This window comes from Pomacea canaliculata, linkage group LG10 (assembly GCF_003073045.1).
Source record: "Pomacea canaliculata isolate SZHN2017 linkage group LG10, ASM307304v1, whole genome shotgun sequence".
Taxonomy (NCBI): domain Eukaryota; kingdom Metazoa; phylum Mollusca; class Gastropoda; order Architaenioglossa; family Ampullariidae; genus Pomacea; species Pomacea canaliculata.
In genome coordinates this window covers 12,143,459-12,164,645 of record NC_037599.1, presented here as the reverse complement: position 1 = coordinate 12,164,645, position 21,187 = coordinate 12,143,459, and the positions used below count along the sequence as shown (strand labels likewise).

The 21,187-nt window shown below is 41.9% G+C and overlaps 1 protein-coding gene and 3 non-coding genes across 4 annotated transcripts; 2 read left to right on the top strand and 2 right to left on the bottom strand.

The window, feature by feature from the left end:
- On the bottom strand, positions 1-9,115 carry LOC112573726 (ceramide kinase-like). Its single transcript, XM_025254307.1, has 11 exons — positions 8,046-9,115; positions 7,327-7,551; positions 6,083-6,217; positions 5,660-5,723; positions 5,341-5,486; positions 4,808-4,882; positions 3,898-4,044; positions 3,341-3,490; positions 2,781-2,963; positions 2,383-2,522; positions 1-2,018 (listed from the first exon to the last, which is right to left on the bottom strand). The coding sequence occupies exons 1-9, from the start codon at positions 8,158-8,160 to the stop codon at positions 2,806-2,808; spliced, it is 1,215 nt and encodes a 404-aa protein (XP_025110092.1). The 5' UTR covers positions 8,161-9,115; the 3' UTR covers positions 1-2,018; positions 2,383-2,522; positions 2,781-2,805.
- A 3,373-nt stretch (positions 9,116-12,488) lies between these two features.
- Trnag-ucc lies at positions 12,489-12,560 on the bottom strand. Its single transcript has one exon. It is a non-coding gene; the product is annotated as a tRNA-Gly (tRNA).
- Positions 12,561-16,638: 4,078 nt separating this feature from the next.
- Positions 16,639-16,710, top strand: Trnag-ucc. The gene has a single exon. It is a non-coding gene; the product is annotated as a tRNA-Gly (tRNA).
- A 1,675-nt stretch (positions 16,711-18,385) lies between these two features.
- Trnag-ucc lies at positions 18,386-18,457 on the top strand. Its single transcript has one exon. It is a non-coding gene; the product is annotated as a tRNA-Gly (tRNA).
- Positions 18,458-21,187: the final 2,730 nt, after the last annotated feature.

Genomic DNA, 21,187 nt, shown 5'->3' with positions numbered 1-21,187 from the left:
TCACACATTTACGTAGCAGTGGAATTAAGAGACGAAACAGCGAAACTGAGCAAACGAAACCTTTTATTGTTTAATTTCGTGTAACAATGCGGGAAATGTGACACGTCATAAAAATTTAATGAAGTGATTATGGTTCAGTTTGTCTATACATATGTCAGTAAAAGTAATTTATCTTGCATAGACATTAGCATAAATAGATAAGGGACAATCATACCTGTTGAGTACTAGCTTAGGCACTTGCATATTATTATAGAGTTTGAAACAGTAAGAAAAAATCTAAATAGACAAGTAAACTGAATGGTTGAGCAAAGCTGATGTGGTATCAAGAACTTGAATATTTTTTTAATAAATGTAAAGCAAAAGCAAGACGAGAAAAAAAGTTAAAAAGGACTTTCGAGTTTAAGACTGCAACTTTGCCGTGAAAGTAAGACACTAACCAGGCAGGTTCTAGATAAAAACATAGTTCTGTATGGCCTGTGAACAAAAAGCAGCCAAACAAAGCCAAAAACAAGAGAACAAATGTGGTGAGAAGTTGAAGTGGACAACGGCACGAAAGGGAACAGTTCAGGGCATAATTATAATCGAGTTCAAGTTCGTGTCTGGCAAAACGCTTTAGTCCTTTCCTTTTTTTTTTTTCTTTTATCTGTTTCTTTTCTTCTTTTTTGTTGTCTCTCTACGATCTAACATTAATTGAGCAATAAACAATAAATGGTTTCATAGACAGACATATACGAGTAAGAACTCATACGCACGCACGCACACACATATGCACTTGCATATAGATTCACATTTACTCAATAATACACATAATTATCCTAAGACAGACATAAGAAATTAACAGTTTCTTTGAAACCATTTCGGACATTTTACAGTGTCAGCGAAGAAGCAATATTTTGATAAACAGATACATTTGTAAATAATAAAAAGTTCTCAAATGAATTGTAAATATATGCGTAAAGAAGACAAACATAATATTAAAACTTCTAATAACGCAATAACGATACAAGTATTTAAAAAAACGCTTCAAAACTGAAATATACCAACACACGCGCGTACACGCGGAACATTGCATTACTCTTATTTCTCGTGCAGTAAACAAATGTTAAATAAACTGAGAAGTTAGCTGGTGTTCTGATGCTGGCTGTTCCACTCAAAAGGCCAGCATCATAGCGCAGACATTAAGTATTACCATTTGAATTTCATGTTACTTGAATTATGAAAAAGCATCATACTAGAGTGTTTTTTTTTCTCTCTCTCTATCTCTCAAAAACACACACACACAAACAGAAATTGCATTCCGTGTCTTCAAAATATATAGATATAATGTAGATTGTCGGTTTCGTGTGCGCTTATATGAATAATGGATTTGTGTCGTGGTTCTTATGAATACCATCATCACACTCGTTGACTTGGGTCAGTTTGATAACCTTGTCAGACACAATCATACTGCCAAATCACTCCTCTGTCAGCTTCACGTGATAATGGAGCGATGAAGCGGATAGCCGAATTTTTAGAGAACTGGCATCCCAACCCAACAATTCGTCGGTTCGATACCCGTGTAGTGTAGTGAACTCCCCGTAGTCGTAAAAACCATCAGCTGTCGGGAACGGGTACCTGACCCCATAGAGGATTTGGGAAAGCTAAGGCAGTGAGGTAGAGAGATGGGCACCGCCCTTACACAAAAAAAAAAAAAAGTTGACCCCGACAAAAGTGAGGCTCTAACACTTCACATCCACCCACTTACCCCCCAACAATCTTAAAGGTCAAGGGACGACCTCTACCTTATTTTTTACATTGTAAACAGACCACTCAAGGGAGAATTGTTTGTCAGCGTGTCACATAAGAAGCCAGTGTAGAGAAATCGTATCTCACATTGTCACATAGAAGTTTTCCACCTCTGCGAAGGAGGGATGTCACCGGGGAAGACTCCAAAAAGAAGAATTCACTTGTCACGAAGATGTTGTTGCCTTCACTTCGTACTCAAATTGCCAAACAGAGGGATCACTTTTGGGTGTAGCCTGAAACACACCGCAGATGGTCAGACACGCGTAGCCCACCTATCTTTTCCCACCAACTCCTCAGTCAAAGTTTTCACACAATAAAACACTCTATGAAGCTAAACATGGCAGATTTGTCGTCTGCTCTCTCGTCGATGTTTAAGATCGATGAAACAGACTGGTTTGGCAATCACATAGTAAAAAGTGTATGTGCAGTGACTGAATGGCAAGCGATATGTAAGAGACTACAGCTGATGGAGTACTGTCAACAAAGATTTAGTAATACAATCTCTCTCTCTCTCTTCCTCCCCATCCTCCCTGTTTTGCGCCACCTACATCGACAATGTCCGATAATAAATGACAGAATTCATGACCTCAGCCTCACCTGACGTGGAAGCTGTCTGCGGTCAGTAGGATGCTCTCTCCATCGCAGTTAAAATACCATTTTTGTTTCCGAGTGCTGGTGTCATTCAGCTTCACAGAGAAAGCCTTGAGCTCGCGACAGTCCACGAAGCTAAAATCATTCTGCAATAAGCAAAATAATATTACCCATAGCACTAAAGTATGTTGTGTGTATGTGCACTAGTGGGTGGAAAGAAAGCAAATACTTAAATGACATTAACGACATTATGCGAATATGTATGTGCGAGGATATATTTATCTTTGATTATTTAAGTACCTGCGTGTCTTTGTAAGTGTGATCAACCCTTTTATCACTGAAAGATCTGGGAGAAAATTCATGCACTTTATAAAACCTCACAAAGTTATGAGACTGTTCCTCACCTGGCCAGGTACTTCGTCCCTGACTTTAGTCAGATGCCTGACCAGCCCGCCAAGCGTGCACCTGCCGATCACCTGGGTGGCCATGGTGGGGCGGCCGAAGGCTAGACCGCAGCACCCCGTCCGGTGTCAGCACCCTGTTGACGTGCACCCCGATGTTGTACACCTGATTGCTGACACGATCAGCTGGAAACAGCCAACACACCTTTGCTGACCACAAACAATGTCACCTTGTCACCATGACGGGTCCTCCCGCACAGGTGAAGGCCTAGACCTCATGCACATATTCACTAATGTGGACTCATCTAAGAATATTTATGACGAAAGTAATTTTAATGATTAAAGGAATATTCTGCAGTGTTCAATGAACAACACTCCTACTTTCGTTTCTCGAATCTTTTCACTTAGCTGAATATTTTTACAAAGCTAGGGCGGGCTCCGTAAGGGTTGACATCCTTCTCTCGTTCATTGAACTCAAGAACTTTTACACGTACTTGAAAAAAATAGAACACTCCTCGTCCAACCCTGCTCATGACGTCAGATAAATACTGGCTACAACGTACCTCGACCATCTTGGTCCTCCCAGGCAAAGTGTTGCTTCATGGGAAAGCTCTGTATGAGATCATCATCGTCGTCGTCACTGTTATCAGCGAGATACATGTCCATTGCGACCGAGGCTGTGCGTCTTTTCAGGAGGGCGGCAGGAGGAAGCACTGAAGATGAAAACAACAGGTTATCGTTTGTAGCTTCCTGTCACTTCTTTATAGTCCGTTACTTGAAAGTTGTGTTGAAGAATGGGGTAGGGTGTGGTACCCCAAAATGCTTCTCGTAATGTAATCAGAATACGTCTCGCAGGGTTTGGCTTTATGCCTTTTAGAGTACAGAAGGGCAGGAGCAGAGATAACGAAGGGTGGGAAAGAGTAGAGGAGGAGCGGGGAAGTGTTAAGGAGGGAAAGAAAACGTTACGAAATGCAGGGAAACAGAAAAGGTTCGCACAAGAGTTCAAGAGAGTGAAAAAAGGGTGAGGAAATGTGGAAAAAGTTCAGAAGAGTCGGCAAGAAGTTAGTATACATAGGAAATGAGTTCAGAAGGACAGGGAAAGAGCTACGGAAGTGCCTACCCGAGTACCTCGCTGATCCCATCCAGCGCGACTGCTGACAGTAGTGCATGAGGTCACCGATGAGGCCAAAATGTAGGACGAGGTTGGCCACTCGCACCAGTTGCCCCGGCACGTGGAGACTGACCGCGCTGGCATGAACGACGGAACCTGCGGAATACAGGTAAATAATCTGAACAGGTAACACACCTCTCCCTTTGCTGTCAACTTCAGGCATTCGCACAGTTTGAGAAAAATCGTCCAAATCATACTCGAGTTGGTTTTTTTTTCTCCGGAAGACAGGTTTGGGTGGGACGAGAGAAAAGTGTCGTGGAAGCAGCTGTCGGTATGCGTGGGTGTTGATAATGGTGGCGATGGTGCGGTTAGGTGGTCCACAAAAGTGTCTCAGTCAGATGACATTGACTTGCGCTTTGAAATCTTTGGTTTGTCTTATCGTGACAGCTCGGCAACACGCCGGCTCTTACTGCTTTTTTTTGATAAAGACAGGAGATTCGCGCCTCCAGCTTAACGCCTGTTTAAGGCCGGGGCCGCGTGGTCTTAGGCGGTGACGTAAACAGACTCGGGGTGGAGGCCTGACAGATGCGGCGATGTCAACCGTCTTTTTGACGTAAATAGAAAATAGACGACAGGCTGTCCGTAAACACAAACTGGGCGTGGACAATGTGCAGCACCTTACAGAGCGACAGAAACAGACAGAAAAAAAATAGAGAAAGGAAGGAGGGAGCAGCGGCAAACTACGTTAACGTTACAATGTTATGGACTGTATGCTGTTTATTATTTTTATTTCGTGACCACTAAATGCTGCATTGGGTTGGATAGGAGGCTATAAAGGTGTTTACGATGTGCTGTCTTTTGGAACAGACCATGCGTGGGCGGAGAAAGGGGTGTTTTCGTGTGATGGCCCAACGGTTACCTCGGAGAATGTGGATGGTGGCGGTGATGGGGTCCTGGCTCAGGTACACCTGCTCTGCCAGCCAGTTGCCTGTGCCTGGGAACAAGATTTGTGATGACATGGTAGTTACTAACGGAATAGATGACCGGACAGGCAGCGTTTATTCGTCCGTCTGTTCGTCAGTTCATTCGTTTGATAGTTTGACATCGATTCCCAGAAATATCAATCGAATAATGTCATCTGCGATTTCTTATGATAAAAGGATGGAATGGCAGAGAGAATTCTTTTTAACGAGGAGATTTCTTTTGTTTGAGATCAATAGCTTTCAGTATCACTATATTGTTCTTTCAATTTTTTTTACCCGGATTTTTCAGACATTTCTAGTCCAAGGAAAAATAATCACTCACTGATCTCATTATTGGTAATGTAGGCAGAGTTACCTTTAATATCTCCTTGTCATACAAATGTTGTTGACGCCAGCAGGAAGTTTCTCTGCCTTAAAGTATAATTACCTATTTATTGTGTCATATGTTCTATGTCTGTAATGAAAATACCTGCTGGTATGATCCCGATAGCAACAGGTGGGGGTAACAGGTGAAGGTCAAGGTCTCTTGCGTCCTTGTTGGCGTCAGCTAGGGCACGAAGGACAAGGCCGTGTATGCACTCGTTAGCGAAGCCATCCCCACCGACCACGATCACCCTGCAAAACAGTCACAGTTACTATCTTTTTAATTTTTGTCCCTGTTTCCTTCTCTCAGACATTTTTCTTTTTCGCCTTCAAGGTTTCTGATAGCAGAAATTCAATGAACAGAAAACAGGTGTCTCAGCTGCTACAGACAATTATCCAAGAGACAAACTGATCAAGAGACTCACCCATCTATGTCTTCCAGTTTACAGTTTTGAAGGAGCTTCGACGCCTCCCCTTCCGAGGAACTAACTGAAATTAGCAAAACACAGAGCACGTGAACTGCTGGCAATAACTCCCCTCCCCTTCTCTCTATCTCTCCCCTTCTCTTCCCCTCCCCTCACGCTCTTGTCAGTGCGTGGGTTTGTCACTCTTTGCAACTAATTATGTATATAAGATCCTGTTTCCTCGTGCACAGTAAACATTGCTTCTGTTAGCTACTACTTTGAAAACGTGACCTGTGACGTCACAATGACACTAACATCAGACCATCAAGCGGGTACGCCCCGACAGCTTGTGCGATGACGCATGGATGCTAGCACCCCTGACCTCATCTCGGGTATCTGGGAATGTTTTGTAGTGACGTCACATTATGACATACTGCCACTTACTGAAAACGTCCGTGGTGACGTCACAGGCCCGCAGAATGGGTTCCACTCGACGTCGGTAGACCTGCTCACCGTGTCCGCATCCACTGGCAGGGTTTATCAGGATTAGAAGCCTCCGTGGCCCCCAACCAGCCTGTCCTTAAAATACAATCATGATCATCTCAAGCATCATTATCGCAATCGTCGTTGTCCTAGTCGTCATTGAAGAATTAATGTACATAAATGTCACCTAACAAATAAAAATAACTTTATGCCCAAATCCAAAAGTGTTAAAAGTTTAATCTCACACACACAGAAATATTAAGACGGCCGCAAGGGCAATGAAATACAAAGAGTTTGCAGAGCATTTGTAAGGAGGAAAGCAACTATCTCATTCCGCCTTGATTCTTCCCTAATAATTTTTGGCTGTCCTGGATTCAGCTCTCGTCTCTTGGCATCTGTTTACATGGCTGGCTGCCTTGCCTTAGTTGCTGGCTCAGAGTAAAACACCAATTCCACTCCATCCCACCCCACCCACAATAAGTCAGGTACCCATATCGTGGGTAAGAAGAAGCATTCATTTCAGTCACTCATTTTGAATAAATCTCAAACGTTCAATCTGTTCTATTCATTGTTTTCAAGTATCATCAAGTTTTAAATCAAAACGGTTGTTCAGGAATGGGAGCAAGCAGACATGACCATCTGTAACTGTGTGCGTGTCTTGTGCATGAGTTGGCTGTATGTCTGAATTGTTGCCGGAATAAATAATGAGTGCAGATAACGCGTGACTCTAGCTCAAGGAACTCATTTCTGTCCATGTCTAATGTCGGAAGTCCCGCCCAAGTGGGTGCACCTTGTTGGCTAAATTTGCCATCTGTTTGTTGATCAGAAGTTTGCATTACATTTTTTTCTACAATTTTCTGTTAACATCCCAATCACCCCTCCTGCTTTTTTAATACTACCTTAAATCCACAAATCGCCTAACTGAAATTTGACTCCAGTTGAAAATTACATTGTATGGATTTAAATATATTTATGTACACACCTATGTTACTCCTACGGTTACAGGCATCGTCACTGCAATATTATCATTCCAATGTGTCTGAGGAAAGTTGACCTTTAAAGTGCTTTTGCCTTCTCTTTACAATTCCCACAATTCAGCAGTCGGTTTCGGTGCCTTCCACCACCATCCCAAAGAATGATCACCATAGTTATCTATTTCACTAACATCATCTTAAATGGTATCTTTCCACTAAGCTGCAGCCAACCTCTTGTCCGCTGGATGCCCTGTGCCAGTTCCTGACACTCCCTGTGTGACCCAAAGAATTCCTGTGTTTTCACGCGCAAGCGGTGACTGCTGCGGCGAAGTGTGTGCTGCAGGGTCAGGCTGTGAGTGCGCAGGCGCGATGCTGGTCGTCCGGATGTCTCGTGCTCCCGACGTTTGACGCATGCGTACAGTATGTCCTGACTATCGATTTTTGAAAACTTTGATTCTGAAATAAATATTCAGACAATATGAAGCAGTATTGTGTTGAATATTATCAGATTCTTCTTCTTCTCCTATCCTCCTTCTTAGATGACACGTTTGGAGAAAGGCTTTCCTAATTTTGGTGTTCTCGTAATCTGATTTGCATGCTCTCATTTACCCCTCTCTCGCCACACACACACGCCCACGCAATGGCGAAACAGAAAATAAACAGTAAAACAAACGCAATAGTAAAGACATGCATGTGTGTAGAACATTATCTAGCTAGGAACACCAATAATTATTCATGAGACCACACCAAGCAATAATTATTCATGTCTGATGTCTATTCGTCCATTTATTTGGCTAATGAAATATTTTGTAGCTGACAAAGATGATGATTTACGCCTCTCATGGGGTCAGATTAACGTGTTATGAGCATCAGTCTCCTGTCTTCCTCTTTCAGCCTATCCCGGTCGAGCCCACTCGTGAGAAATTATAGTAATATGACTGAACGCTCACCTGAGAAGATGCAAGAGCTTTTATCTTCGTTGCTCAGACGAGACCAGAGTATGTTTCCGACTTCGTCGACTTTGACTTGCACCAGACCCTCCTCAGTCTCCAGCACTCGAAACATGGTGCCCCTGGTGCGTAGAGTGCTAGCGGACGCAAGTAACCTTCGCCTGGCGGTCGTCGTGTCGCCAGCCACCGTCGTAGTAGAAACACGCTCCTAAACGCTCAGGCCACACCTTGACAAGGACTTAACCCCTTGTAGATTTATTTTCATTTCCTTGTATGGTTCCTTCCTGACTGGCGTTTGAGTGAATGAAATGTCTTTTTTATGGACGGCTCTGCCACCTCCGACTGCTTCACGAGTTGTTAAACAGTTGGCCGCGTTGGGAAGATCATGTCCTGTACCTGCTCTCTGTGCACTGAACGCAGTCGGAAAAATGTTTTAAGGTGCACCCTTCTTAGCCACGAGGTCAGACAACGAGTCGTCGTTGTTGCGAAATGAGCATGCCGACTGATGGACGTCCAACTGCTTCACTTCCGCCCACCATTCATTGCCAGTGGCGCCATTCTTTTGTGCCACGTTAGCGGCACCTGCCTGGCCCTCCCGAGACACCTTTGGCGGCTCCGAGGGTTATTTCTGGTGAACGATGGATAAGGTAGAGCGGCGGGTGCAATAACCGGGTAAATTAGTAACCAAAAATAAGTCTCTGTTTATAAAAATAAAACTGGCAGATTCGATGGACTCGGGATACAGTTTTTTTTTCAAAGAAGAAATAACCTCCTAATACTCCATGCCAAAAGTTCTTGACATGCTGCGTATGCGACATCCATGGAATAACAATATAGGCCTTTTTTTCTACTTGCCTTCCGTTGAAGAAAAAAAGCCTCGCAAACAAGATGTTTAAAATAAATTCTTTTTCTTAAGACGGCATGGTTAACATTCTTCGTATTAGCAACATTTGTTATGCCTTCACCATCAGCCCATGATGCTATTTATAACTCCTGTAGCCGGCTTTGCTGTGTGTTGTGATTCAGAAAATCATTACCGTATTTTTCACCATAAGATTAAAAATTGAAATTAATAACAGGCGTGTATTTGTAAAGATTGGTGGAAATAAACAGAACATGTCTGTAATTGGCTTTAACAGTTTCCATCTATTGTTTGGCACATACATCAGATACACATAGCGTTTAACACCAAAGGATGTCTATCCTGTGCCAGTCTTTCTATCTTGTCATCCTACTTTTCTGCCTCCTTTCTCACCCTCTGCCTCATTGTCTGCCTTCCTGAATGCTTAGATGCCACTGTGGAATGATGATGTGAACACACTGCACAACACTACCTTCATATCCAGCTCTAAGACACATAACACTTAACAAAGTTAGTCTTCTTTTGACTAGACAAGAATCTGAAAGCCGTACCCTTGCTTTTGGTGATGTACGGTACTTGCTGTGCGTCTAATGAAAAGCGCAGTGCAGTGATGACAGGTGGGGTACGGGAGTCGTCAAGGTGGACTTTCCCACCTGCCCACAATGCGAAGGCCTCCTATGTCATGTCCTGTACTTTAGGTGTGCAATTGGAGTCCCAGGCACAATCATCCGAAAGGAACTACGGATGAGGGGAACGGAATAGAAAGAATCCAACAGGAATTTAAGGAATGGCGTAAACTATTTACGAAATAGAAATATGAAATACAAGTCCGTGTTTGCTTGAATAGATGACATTTTTCGCATGTCCGTCAAACTTCTATTTCATTGTGAGCAATAACTTATGAATGCAAAAGGGCGACTAAATATAAGCATCACATTAAAACGAAAAACATTTACGATACATTCATTGTCCAAAAACGTGCAAATGCAAACTTATCATGCGTAAACATATTATGTTTATCGTGCGAATGTTGTTACTATTTCGGGCAGCGGCTTTCATTCTTTTCTCCATTGGCAACAGTCAGTATTTATCCATCTTCCTTCGGAGACTGTTTAGATATTAAAGACCATGCAGTCTCGGATGGACAGGAATAGGAGCTGTGTCTCTAAAAATCACTTAAACCTTTTTTATAGTTTTTTTACACCTTCGCTTATTTATGACTGCTTTTTTTAAAAGTGCATTTAAACAGTTATACTTAAGCCAACACAAGAGCTAAATCCTCGTTAACCACAAAAAGTTCTTGTGAAAGATTAGTTTAATTTGTTTAATTTGCAGCAACTATTTATCAACTTAAGGAAATAGTTTCCAGATGAACAGGGACATCCGACCTGTTGCGAATGGTACAGGTGCACTTCGTGGCGCTGGTTAACCCGACTTCATCATTACCTGGGTGTTGCCCCTCGGTAGGCGTGAAAAAAAATTAATGTCGTATTTCTGTGCTTAGCAGAATCCTGTTGAGAGTAACAGGAGGTGACGCCGGCAACTGGTACAGCCGAACCTCCATGTCTAGTCACCTACCAACGTCAAGTGACGATGGCGCGTGGGGCGAGGAAGGAAAGGTTGAGAGGAGAGAGGAAAGCTCCAGAGGTCAGGAAGGGATAGCTCGCTTCAACGTACACACACCCTGCCCTGCACCCACATCGGCTTCCGGGGGAATCCCCTTGTACTGTCCCTCAAAGTTCTTGGGCACATTCGTCACCTTTCTAGCCATCTTGGATGCACTGGCGTTCACCTCGTTCATACGTTGAAGTCTCTGCGTGCATAATAGATAATGCTTTTAATGCTTTTAACGGTGTATAGCTGTTTTATGTACAGCTGGGCCTCGGTATATGTGAAAACATTAAACAAGAGAGCAATAACATATTAAAGGACAAAAGTTTTTTTTCTATTGAGATGCACTGAAGCAGTTTACAAAAAAAATCAACATAATTTTTTGGCGCTCCTGCAGAGTCTATCAGGCAAAGTACTGCATCGCACATTAAATCACATTCCAGTCAGCTGAATTAGCAAAATATATCGCCAATAAAGCTGCTTGATGTCTTCTTGTTTCTACGAAGACAGGCTAGCAGATAGAGGAACGCTCACTTCGCATTCGGATTCCTTCAGCGCATTTTTTTCGCCCACGCGCGATGGCAGCCAATATTACTTACACCTCAGATGTTTCCGCTGGTGGTCATGCAACGCTGCTCTGTGATTGCACACTTACGTATCCAGCCAGAGCAAAGGAGGACAACGTGTGACATTACCTTTCCTGTCACCACCGACAATGGTTTTAACGGCGCCACGCAGCGTCAGATCCACCCAACAGGTGCAGACAAAAATTGCTGAGGAAGTTCTTATTTTACAACAAAGGGTACCCTTGGGAGTCGGGTATTCTACGGTAACATATATCTTGCTTTCTTTTTCACTCATCCGTGGAAGAAATGAGTAATGAAAACGTCGGAATAATTAGTTCTGGAAGATGAAGATAAACAATTACTATTATTATTGAAGTGACTGATGTGTATGTGTGTGCATTCAAGTAGGAGGGAGGGGTAACGGAAGAAGTAGGGAAAGAAGAAAAAAAAATGAATAAGGAAATGTGAGCGTGGTATGCGGGGTATGTGAGTCAATGACATTTGCATTTGCGCTCCCATGTTCACGAGCAATTAAATGTGAAATATTGTCAGTGTCCCCAGGAAATGAATTTCTGGCAGAAAAATGCACAGCAGGAGACTAGAGATAAATAGCCTGCCACCTGGCGAGAGTAAGCAGTTGTAAATCTACTACTACGACTGTGCTTGATGAGGAGTGGGGGAGGAGGTTAAGGACGATGATATGGATGAACGCTAGAAAAGTCTAGAAATTTTTTATAAAGCCGTCATGTAAAAACTTACACTTTTGTCCACATTTTTCCTGTTTTTGGCGAAAAGAATACAGTTCCAAGACAAAAGAGAGATAACAGCGTCCTGCATTCACGAAAAAATATAGAAGAGTTTTTCCCCTTTCGTCTTTTCAAATTCTTTCTCCCTCTCAACTTTTACCTCCCTCCCTTCCCCTACCTCAACTCTCTCTCTTTCCCTCCCACTGCAGTTTACGTTCCTCCATGCTTCCTTTTTCTAGAACAGGGAATTTACATCAAAACATGATCAGAATCCAAAACATTATCTTTTATTCAAAAACTGATTTAAACGACACCCTAATAATGGAACAGCAAACAGACCAAAGAGCCTCATAAATATAAAACATCCGGTTTTATGTTTCTGTCCGTAATCCATTTTCACGCCTCGGCGACGATGACATAACTTTATAATGTAGCTGCAGTTAAATTAAGCGTAAACATTGTTTAAAAACATGGTTCAAAGGTCATACTTGCGTAGCTGGTGTCGGTTGCAATTACAATGTATAACGACTGCTATAAAACATACCAATAACCATCGTATACTGATGAACACAATGTATATATTTCATAACTAAACAAAATTATATACATGGTCAACAATCACTTTGTTTAATTATATTTGGCATGGATATAAAATTATTGCGTTGGCCGGGAGTCGAACCCGGGTCGATTGCTTGGAAGGCAACCATGCTGACCGTTACACCACCGACGCACTTGCTTGATTGATGACCAACACAAGATTTACGATACTACTTTTGCCCTACTTATCCATTAACCCCTCCTCCAGTTGATTCACTTCTTCCTGGGATTTCAGGGGAAGCACCAACCCATCTGGAATTGCTGCTGGAGTCATCCCCTCTGTAGTGAGAATTTGCAGAATGATTGTATTCTGCTTTACTTGTTGGGAAGCATGCATGACAAGTTCAAAGAGTTCCTCTACCAGTCTACCTTGTCTAAAAGTCTGGTCAGCAAATTATCTGAAATCAATTAAAATATTATTATTAGTTCTAAAATGATTAAAAATAAAGTATTTTAGGTTATTGACAATATTTACAAAATTTAACAGAATCTTGAGGTTGATAAGGAAATACACATGCAATCAACATTAATATTTGTCCAGTGATCACAAAATTATAGAGGGAGACAGAAAATAAACTTACTAGTCAAATTATTGGTACTTGACTCAGGTATGTGATCTGCAAAGAAATATTTTTAATTAGTTCTTTGCTCTAAATATCAAGTGTACAAGTGTATTCGTGTCAAAGGAAAATTAGCATGCACAGCCTTTCACTTTATAGGACTTCAATCATTTAAGCAAATGTGGATTTTATTAATAATGTGAATACTAAAAAGTAAAAAACCGTTTGATAATACAAATATTTTCATTTTTAAATTTGACCAATTGTGTGAAGGCATTAATGAAGGAAGGCACATAGTTTTGGCTGTTGTTTGTGGTACAAAAATGTAAAATAGGAGAGTTTAAACAGCTAGAATATTTTGAACTTCAAGAAAGCAAAATTGTGTCGCTTGGGACAGTGGGTCGTAATAGTACTCTAGCAAAGAGTGTGCAGTGTAGTACCTTGACTGGATCTTTGTGGTCTGGCCAACAAGTGTGGTGCAGTTTGAGTCGCACACCAAGAAGTTGAGCAGCAGGCTGTGGCCACATGCTTGCATGTCGAGAAGCAGCAGGATGTGGCTGCATGCTTGAAGAATGTGGTGTAGGACTAACAGCCACAGAAGCGCATTCCACCTACTCGCTCCAAGGTTCCTGAAACTGCAACCTATCATGCAGTCTACTGAAATGGTCAAGTTAAAAAAATTAAAGTGCATCATCTATAGTGGTGACTCAATATCTCGCACCTTAAAAAGGAAACTTAATTTGTTTAATCACATAAAGTACTTAAAAAATAAAATTATAGATCATGAGATAAATATGGTATTATGGTAGATAGAAAACTGTAAGAGATGCTCAACCTTTTATATTTCAGGCGCCTTTGTCTGATGCACTTTCTGATGCACTTCCAATGTCGAAATATCTTTGTAGCAGCTGCTTCAGCTTTTCAGTTGCCCTTGGATAGTCACCTACAAACATTTGTACACATATATAACATTTGAGGTTTTCATGGCATGCAAAGTTCAAATAAAACATTTTCATCCAGCATTTAATATGCCTTGAATATACTTACCAGTCTCATATTTCACAGACATATATAGGAAATGATCCCATGTTTCTTCCGTTCCAAGCAGTCTATGACATGGTTACAATTCTTGGTGGGCCAGTAGCATTCCTGGCTCTCTCTCACACTATTCATTTATTGGGGACAACACTGCTTCCGATCCCTTCTTTTCTCTTGAAATCAATAATGGCGTACTTCTTCGTCTATAATCAATTAAAAACATCATCTCAAATCAAACTTTCTATAGATTTAAAAGGTTTTTCAACAGTTATTCAAAACGACATAGCAATTCTCTGGCACTCACTGGTCTATGGAGAAGCAAAACCTAGCAGTGCTATAACTCGTAACTCCATAAAGCTGTAAACCGTAAAGCAATGTCACCTAAAAAGTTCAAGGTTGGCATTCTCTTCTTCTTGGCTTAATTCAGCAGGTTATCAAGACCTACAAATCAGAGCACAACCTTGCATTTCAAAGAGGCGATGTACAAATAAAAGTTTTCTTACTTCACAGGCTGGGTATGCTGTTCCATTGTTCAGCTCCTTATTAATGTGCTGTACAAGGCTCATCTTATAGTAATGCCTCATGAACATGCTAAATGAATCATCAATCATAGAGCCATATTAACTCTTCACCTGAAACAAAATGGTGAAAACTGTTTGCATTAACTAAAATTAATTTTGTAAAAAATTCACGGATTCTCAGGCTTTATTAATATGCACATTATTTAAAAGCAATGACCACAAACTTACCTGGCTTGTATTTAAATAAGGTGACCAGACGTCCCGCTTTAGGCGGGACAGTCCCGCTTTTGACCTCGTGTCCCGCCTGCTCATCGGGCTGGACGCCCAATGTCCCGCTTTCTGGCTTTCTGGCAAGTCCATCAAATGTCCCGGTTGTCTTTAAAAATCACTTTTTTCGGCGTTCTTTGACGGTGACGACACCATCATCGGCACGTGTCCCGCTTTCGCCCCCAAAACGTCTGGTCACCTTAATTTAAACGATCTATTTTATCCACCTTGGAGGCAAGTGTATCTACAAATCCCAGACCTGGAACTCCAGTACCAGGGCTCGAAGTCAAGTCATCAAGTCCAGTACGTGTGAATGCAACTGTCCCAGCCGGCAAAACTAGAAGGGTAGTAGTGGGCACCACTTGTATGTGTACTGGGGCCCACTTCTACCCCACTAGGTTTACAGGCTGGGGTAGGTAGGAGTGTCTGGGGATGCTGCCCACAGGCGATGACGGAGGAGTGTCGCTGCTTCTCCATCGCAGGCACAGAATTCAAGTGTGAACATTTGTGGTCTACTTATATAACAGAAAAAAAGTTCCTACATTAAGTTCACTGTCACGAACGCCGCCTCTCACCAGAGCAACACACACACAATGTCCATAAGCGTTCTTTCAACACACAATAAAACAATTGCCTGATGCTGTCCAAATCATGTTATCAAATTGCTCAGGACTTCACGACATAGAACACAGACAAATATATTTATGCAAAAAAGGAAGATGGTGAAAACCACCTATGACAAATAAGCGTATATAGTAACGCGTTATCCTCTACGTTTAATTATATATGAATATCAATCCCTCAGTTCATACCCGAGGGGGTAGGAAACCCTTTGGTCGCTCCGTGTACTTAAGTACGTCTTCTTCCTTCACTATAGGGCCCCGAGTACTTTTCCAACCTCATTCCCGCCGACAATTCTACGGCTGAACAGTGCTCACCAAATACTGTGTCACGTTTAACCCTTTTCCCGCTTCTCATTCATTCTTCCATACATGCTTTCTACGCTTGCAGTTCAGAAGTAGCGAAGGGGTTAAGTCACGGACGTGTATAGGTGGACTGCTGTCTGTCTGACGAGACTATCAACAGTGAACTAAACAAGTGCGCACAATATATAGGCTCCATCAGCAGCAGTACGTCTGTTACAGATATTCCTCGTTAGACAAAACAAAGTTTTTAAAGTTGTTGCATAGCGTTTCTTCGCCATCTTTAAAAATATTACCTTAAAGTTCAAATCTACCTCAACCAACCACACTGACTCAAAAAAGAAGAAAGAGAAGGTCAGCTATTACGCACGTAACACAAATCATAGCAATTATTCTATACGTCAACTAAAATAGCAATAATTAAACGAGCCAAAAGCGCAGCAACGACTTAATGAATATCTGTTTGTTTGTTTCTTCAGTAAAGTAGCACCAGGGCCGATGATGGACTAGCTATAGGCCTGAGCATAGCATGCGTAACATGTTAAAGCTCGTCCTTGGACACTCCCACCCCATCCCTCATCTCTCCCCCGAGGGTCAGGTGTGAACGCTAGACATTTGAAACGCCACGCCGCAGATGGATTTTGGCGCTTTCCTGTCAAACTGAAAAACTGCTTGCTGACGTCAGCGTACAAATAGTGGAAGCGATCCTGTAACACTGAAAACATGTGTTTTTCTCTACTGTTATTCTTCGCTTGAAAAAAATCCTCAGATCACTATGTCACTGTGGGACATTCAATGCCTCTCCCCCAGGCAGCTCCTCATAGTTGACCAAATGGTAGAGGCGGGCCTAATGACACGTGCTTCATCTCTGTAAACCTTTCAACGTCTTCACAGGAACAAGTGCGTCGGTGGTGTAACGGTCAGCATGGTTGCCTTCCAAGCAATCGACCCGGGTTCGACTCCCGGCCAACGCAATAATTTTGTATCCATGCCAAATATAATTAAACAAAGTGATTGTTGATAGTAGTGTATACATAATTTTGTTTAGTTATGAAATGTATACATTAGTATACGATGGTTGCCTGTATATTTTTTTCAATTATACAATATAGTCATTGGCCTAACAAAGCGATAGTTCATCGCTCCGTAAACAAATTTTAAAATATGTGTATAACATATTCATAAAGTATCTGTTTAAAGATCGTTCCTCACAATTCCCGCTAGGAAAAAATACTTATAAAAGCTAGTACAACACTTCATGTTTACACTTTCAGCTCTTTACTCAGATGCCCGGGTTGGGTTCGTGAAACACGAAGGGCATATTTTTTTTTTTTTTTTTTTTTTTTGAACCCCCTCTCGATCCCCTCACCCCCTTCCCCGTACACCCGAGTGCAGGGAATACTGGAGTTGCATGAATGCTCTTATTGACCCGCCTTGAACTGTAAACATTGCTGGTGTGGATTCAAGACCGAGTGGTGTTGGCTGGTGTGGTTTTTACACAATGGTGTTGCGATGTTATTGGGTTTGCATAATAAACCTTATGCATCATTTAGTTGCTCCAGTGGCAAGTAAACTTTCCACCAGTCCTGACGGCCAACGTAGCAAGAGAGACAACCCGTAGGGAAACAATGCGCGAGCTGTCTCCCTTAGATTGTCCCTCCTAAACTGCTCCATTGCTCTGTGATGCTACAAGCCTTGTGAGGGCTTCCTTTTAGTTAACGGTAATCACTGAAATATCAGCTAAAGTAAGATGTAAAAACAGATTTTATAAATAGAGAGATTTTGTTTTTAAGAATACCAAAGATTTCAAATACCGTCAGGGTTAGAGAGTGGTCATGCGTGGTCACTCCCAAAGATCGAGTTCTAGCATCTCGGCTACTCTAGTCGTGGACTGCCTAGCCATCCTCATTATGCACGGTAGTTTGCAGTGATAGTCATTCTTCGAGACACTAACATGGGCTACGCTATAAATCATCGGGTTCAGGCTCTACCCTAGAGCATTTTCATACAAAGTCGATTCGATTTTCATTTAATTAGAGACTATCAACAGTGAACTACATTAAAGTTCAAATCTACTACAACCAACCACCCAGACTCAAAAAAAAAAAAGAAAGGGTTAGCTATTACGCACATAACACACATCATAGTAATTATTCTACACGTCAACTAAAATAACAAATAATTAAATGAGCAAAAAGCGCAGCAACAACTTAATGAGTATTTGTTTCTTTTTCTTTTATAAAATAGCACCAGGGACGGTGATGGACTATCAGTAACATGTTAAAGCTCGTCCTTGGACTCCCTCACCCCATCCCTCATCTCTCCCCTGAGGGTCAGGTGCGAACGCTAGACACTTGAAACGCCACGCCGCAGATGGATTTTGGCGCTTTCCTGTCAAACTGAAAAACTGCTTGCTGACGTCAACGTACAAGCAGTGGAAGCGATCCTGTAACACTAAAAACATGCGATTTTCTCTAAAGTTATTTTTAGCTTGAAAAAAAAAAATTTCGAGACCATCGTACGTTTAACTGTGTGACATTCAATGCCTGTCCCCCAGGCAACTACTTACAGTTTACCTAATGTTAGAAGCGGGACTGATGCCACATGCTGTATCTTGCTAAAGCTTACAACGTCATCCTCGGAGCAAGTGCGTCGGTGGTGTAACGGTCAGCATGGTTGCCTTCCAAGCAATCGACCCGGGTTCGACTCCCGGCCAACGCAATCGTTTTCTTTCTGAGTGCTGTAATTATTGCTTAACAAACTAACTGTTAATCGTGATATGCATACATTTTTCAATTATGCAATGTAGTCATTAGCTTGACAAGGTGTTAGACCATTGTAATGTGCTTAACCTTTTAATTAATTAAATATATATTTGTGTAAAACCTACTTATAAAGTATCTGTTCAAAGATTATTCCTCACATTCATGCTTCGGAAAAGTAGTTTATAAAAACTAGTCCAGCACTTCGTGTATGCACTTTCGGCTCTTCCTCAGGTGCCCGGGTTGGGTTTTGAGACACAATGCATAGCCCCTGCTTTTCTTTTTCTCGTTTTTAGGCACCCCCTCCCTTTCCCCACAGTTCACCAGAATGCATGGAATAGCAGAGTTGCATGGATGCTCTCACTGACAGGCTTTAAACTCTAACCATTGCTGTTGTGGATTCGAGGCCGACTGCTGATAGCTGGTGGAAATACGATGTTATTGGGTATATAGTCATCATTTGTTGCTCCAGTGGCATGTAAACTTTCACCACGGCGAATGTACCAAGAGAGACAACCCGTAGGGAAATAAGCTGCGAGTTGTTTCCCTTAGATTGTATCCTAAACTTTGTCTCATTGCTCCGAAGATGGTACGAGCCTTTGAGGGCCCGAGCTGGCGTCAGATTTAGGGGCTTACTTAACGTTGATCACTGAAATGCCTGATGAAGTAAGGTGTGAAAACAAATTTCATAAATAGAGAGATTTTGTTTTTGCAGAGTACCGAAGATTTCAAAATAGATCATGCTAGTTTCTATTATACACTAAGAAATGTGTTCCTTCTGAGATTGTAGCAATCGTCATCGCGACATGTGTTGTATAAAATAAAAGGCTAATGGGCCAGTGCATGATTCTGTTATACTTTTTTTCATTCATCCTCTCTTTTTTTTATCGGTTTACACGTCAATAATCAGTCTCTTGAACTTTGCGAAATGTGCTTAAATTTTTATTTCATCTTTTGTTAAGTCTGATGTAGCCGCACAGGGGACCTTTAACTATATCATCTAATGCAGGGGTGGGCAATTAATTTTCCCAAGGGGCCGCATGAGAAATTGGGATGGTTTTAGAGGGCCGGACTAATATAGTTAACTCAGTTTTACCCAAAACTGTATGTATAGTATATATATTGGCGGGCGGGCCGGTCAGAGACAGGAGGCGGGCCGGATGCGGCCCGCGGGCCGGCCTTTGCCCAGGTCTGATCTAATGTGACTTCGCTTCCTCCGTAAACTGCAAGAACGACAGATTTCTAACCTTCTAACCGACGTCAGCGAAAAGGACAGACAATGGCCCCAGTGGTTAACGCCGTTACTCGTGTCTTCATCTTTATTTTTTTTATTTTTTTTTTGACAACAATACATAATCCACCTGTCACATGCAATTTGTTTTCCTGACAAAAGTGTCTTACCAGCTAGGGTTTCTGGTCTATCATTTGTCAGTTTGACTATCGCGAAATGCCAGCGAGATACGGAATTATCAATTTCTGTTTGGACGACAACAATAGGCTGCTGGCCGTGTCATTTACTGACGTTTTCCGGTAAGATATTATTATAGACCAGACTGTCATCGATTCTGGTTTATGTCCCCCAATGCGGTGACCGGGAAGGGGATGTTATTTTGGAGTAGTGGAGGAAAAGGGGTGAGGGGAGATCGTAATTATCAGTTCGACAGAAGACCGTACAAGTTACTCATTTTTTTTTACGCGGACGGATTTCGAAGCCGTACAAGGGGAGATAATAACACGTGGGTTCTCGTTCCTGCAGCCAGCGTCACGCCTTCTGCGCTTCCCCACCGCTATCATTGAAAGACAGATGCAGTGATAGGCGGTGAACCTGATGGAAACGAAGCGTAAGCAATGCGGCTCCGCTCATCTCAAGGTTCTACTCAATCAATAGGTGGCGTACTTTGGTACCAGACCCGTAATCGTATTAATTATTTCTACCGAAGTAAACACCTTCATACGGATGCCTTTTCAGATGCGATCCCATCAACAAACTAGAGAAACCGCAGAGGTAGTGACGTTGGCTCAATATTGGCTGTATTAGTGTTGGCATGGCAACGCATTGATGAGACGAGAAGTGAAGACAAAGGGGAAAAAATCCTTTCAGACTTTGTTGGTGATTTTTTTTTTTTTTTTGGAGGGGGGAGGGATGGGGAATGGCTGTGCACATATTGTGTTTGCTGTGCGGTGACATATTTTCTCACAAACAGGGTCGACATTTTCTCAAATCGGCTTATGAAAGGCTTTCTAGGTAAATGCATGTGTTATTTAATACGTTCACCCCACCCTCACCACCAAAAAAAAGCTCAAACAGTGACAGCTTTGTCACAGCTTTCCAGTAATCCTATATTTCACCGAGCTTTGTTCACTTCCTGATGAGTGCTTTTATGTGGTCTCAGCAATAAACTTTGGAAACAACTTTTTCTATTTTTGAAGCATTCATTATTTTCACATATACTGTTGATCTGCTAGAAATGAAAGAAGAATAGACAGACAGGAAGGAAGGAAGGAAAGAAAGAAAAATATGAGCCACTGCTTTAAAAAAAAAAAGAGTTAATGATAGAGTTTTTTAATACATTGAACAATCTTCTTGTTGTAGTGTCTCTAGACTATGCAAATGATCAGGTTATTTTATTTGCCGCTTTTCAAGTAGCGATAACCACACTAGCAGAGAATGAGGCAATCAATCTTTACA

What these genes read in the sequence shown, in the direction of transcription:
- LOC112573726 (XM_025254307.1), bottom strand. Translation starts at nt 8,160, where the DNA reads ATGTTTCGAGTGCTGGAGACTGAGGAGGGTCTGGTGCAAGTCAAAGTC. An exon ending in AAACTGGAAGACATAGATGG is followed by an intron (nt 5,487 to 5,659) that starts GTGAGTCTCTTG and finishes ACTGTTTTGCAG; the next exon opens with GGTGATCGTGGTCGGTGGGG. An exon ending in GGAGGACCAAGATGGTCGAG is followed by an intron (nt 2,964 to 3,340) that starts GTACGTTGTAGC and finishes GGCTGTTTCCAG; the next exon opens with CTGATCGTGTCAGCAATCAG.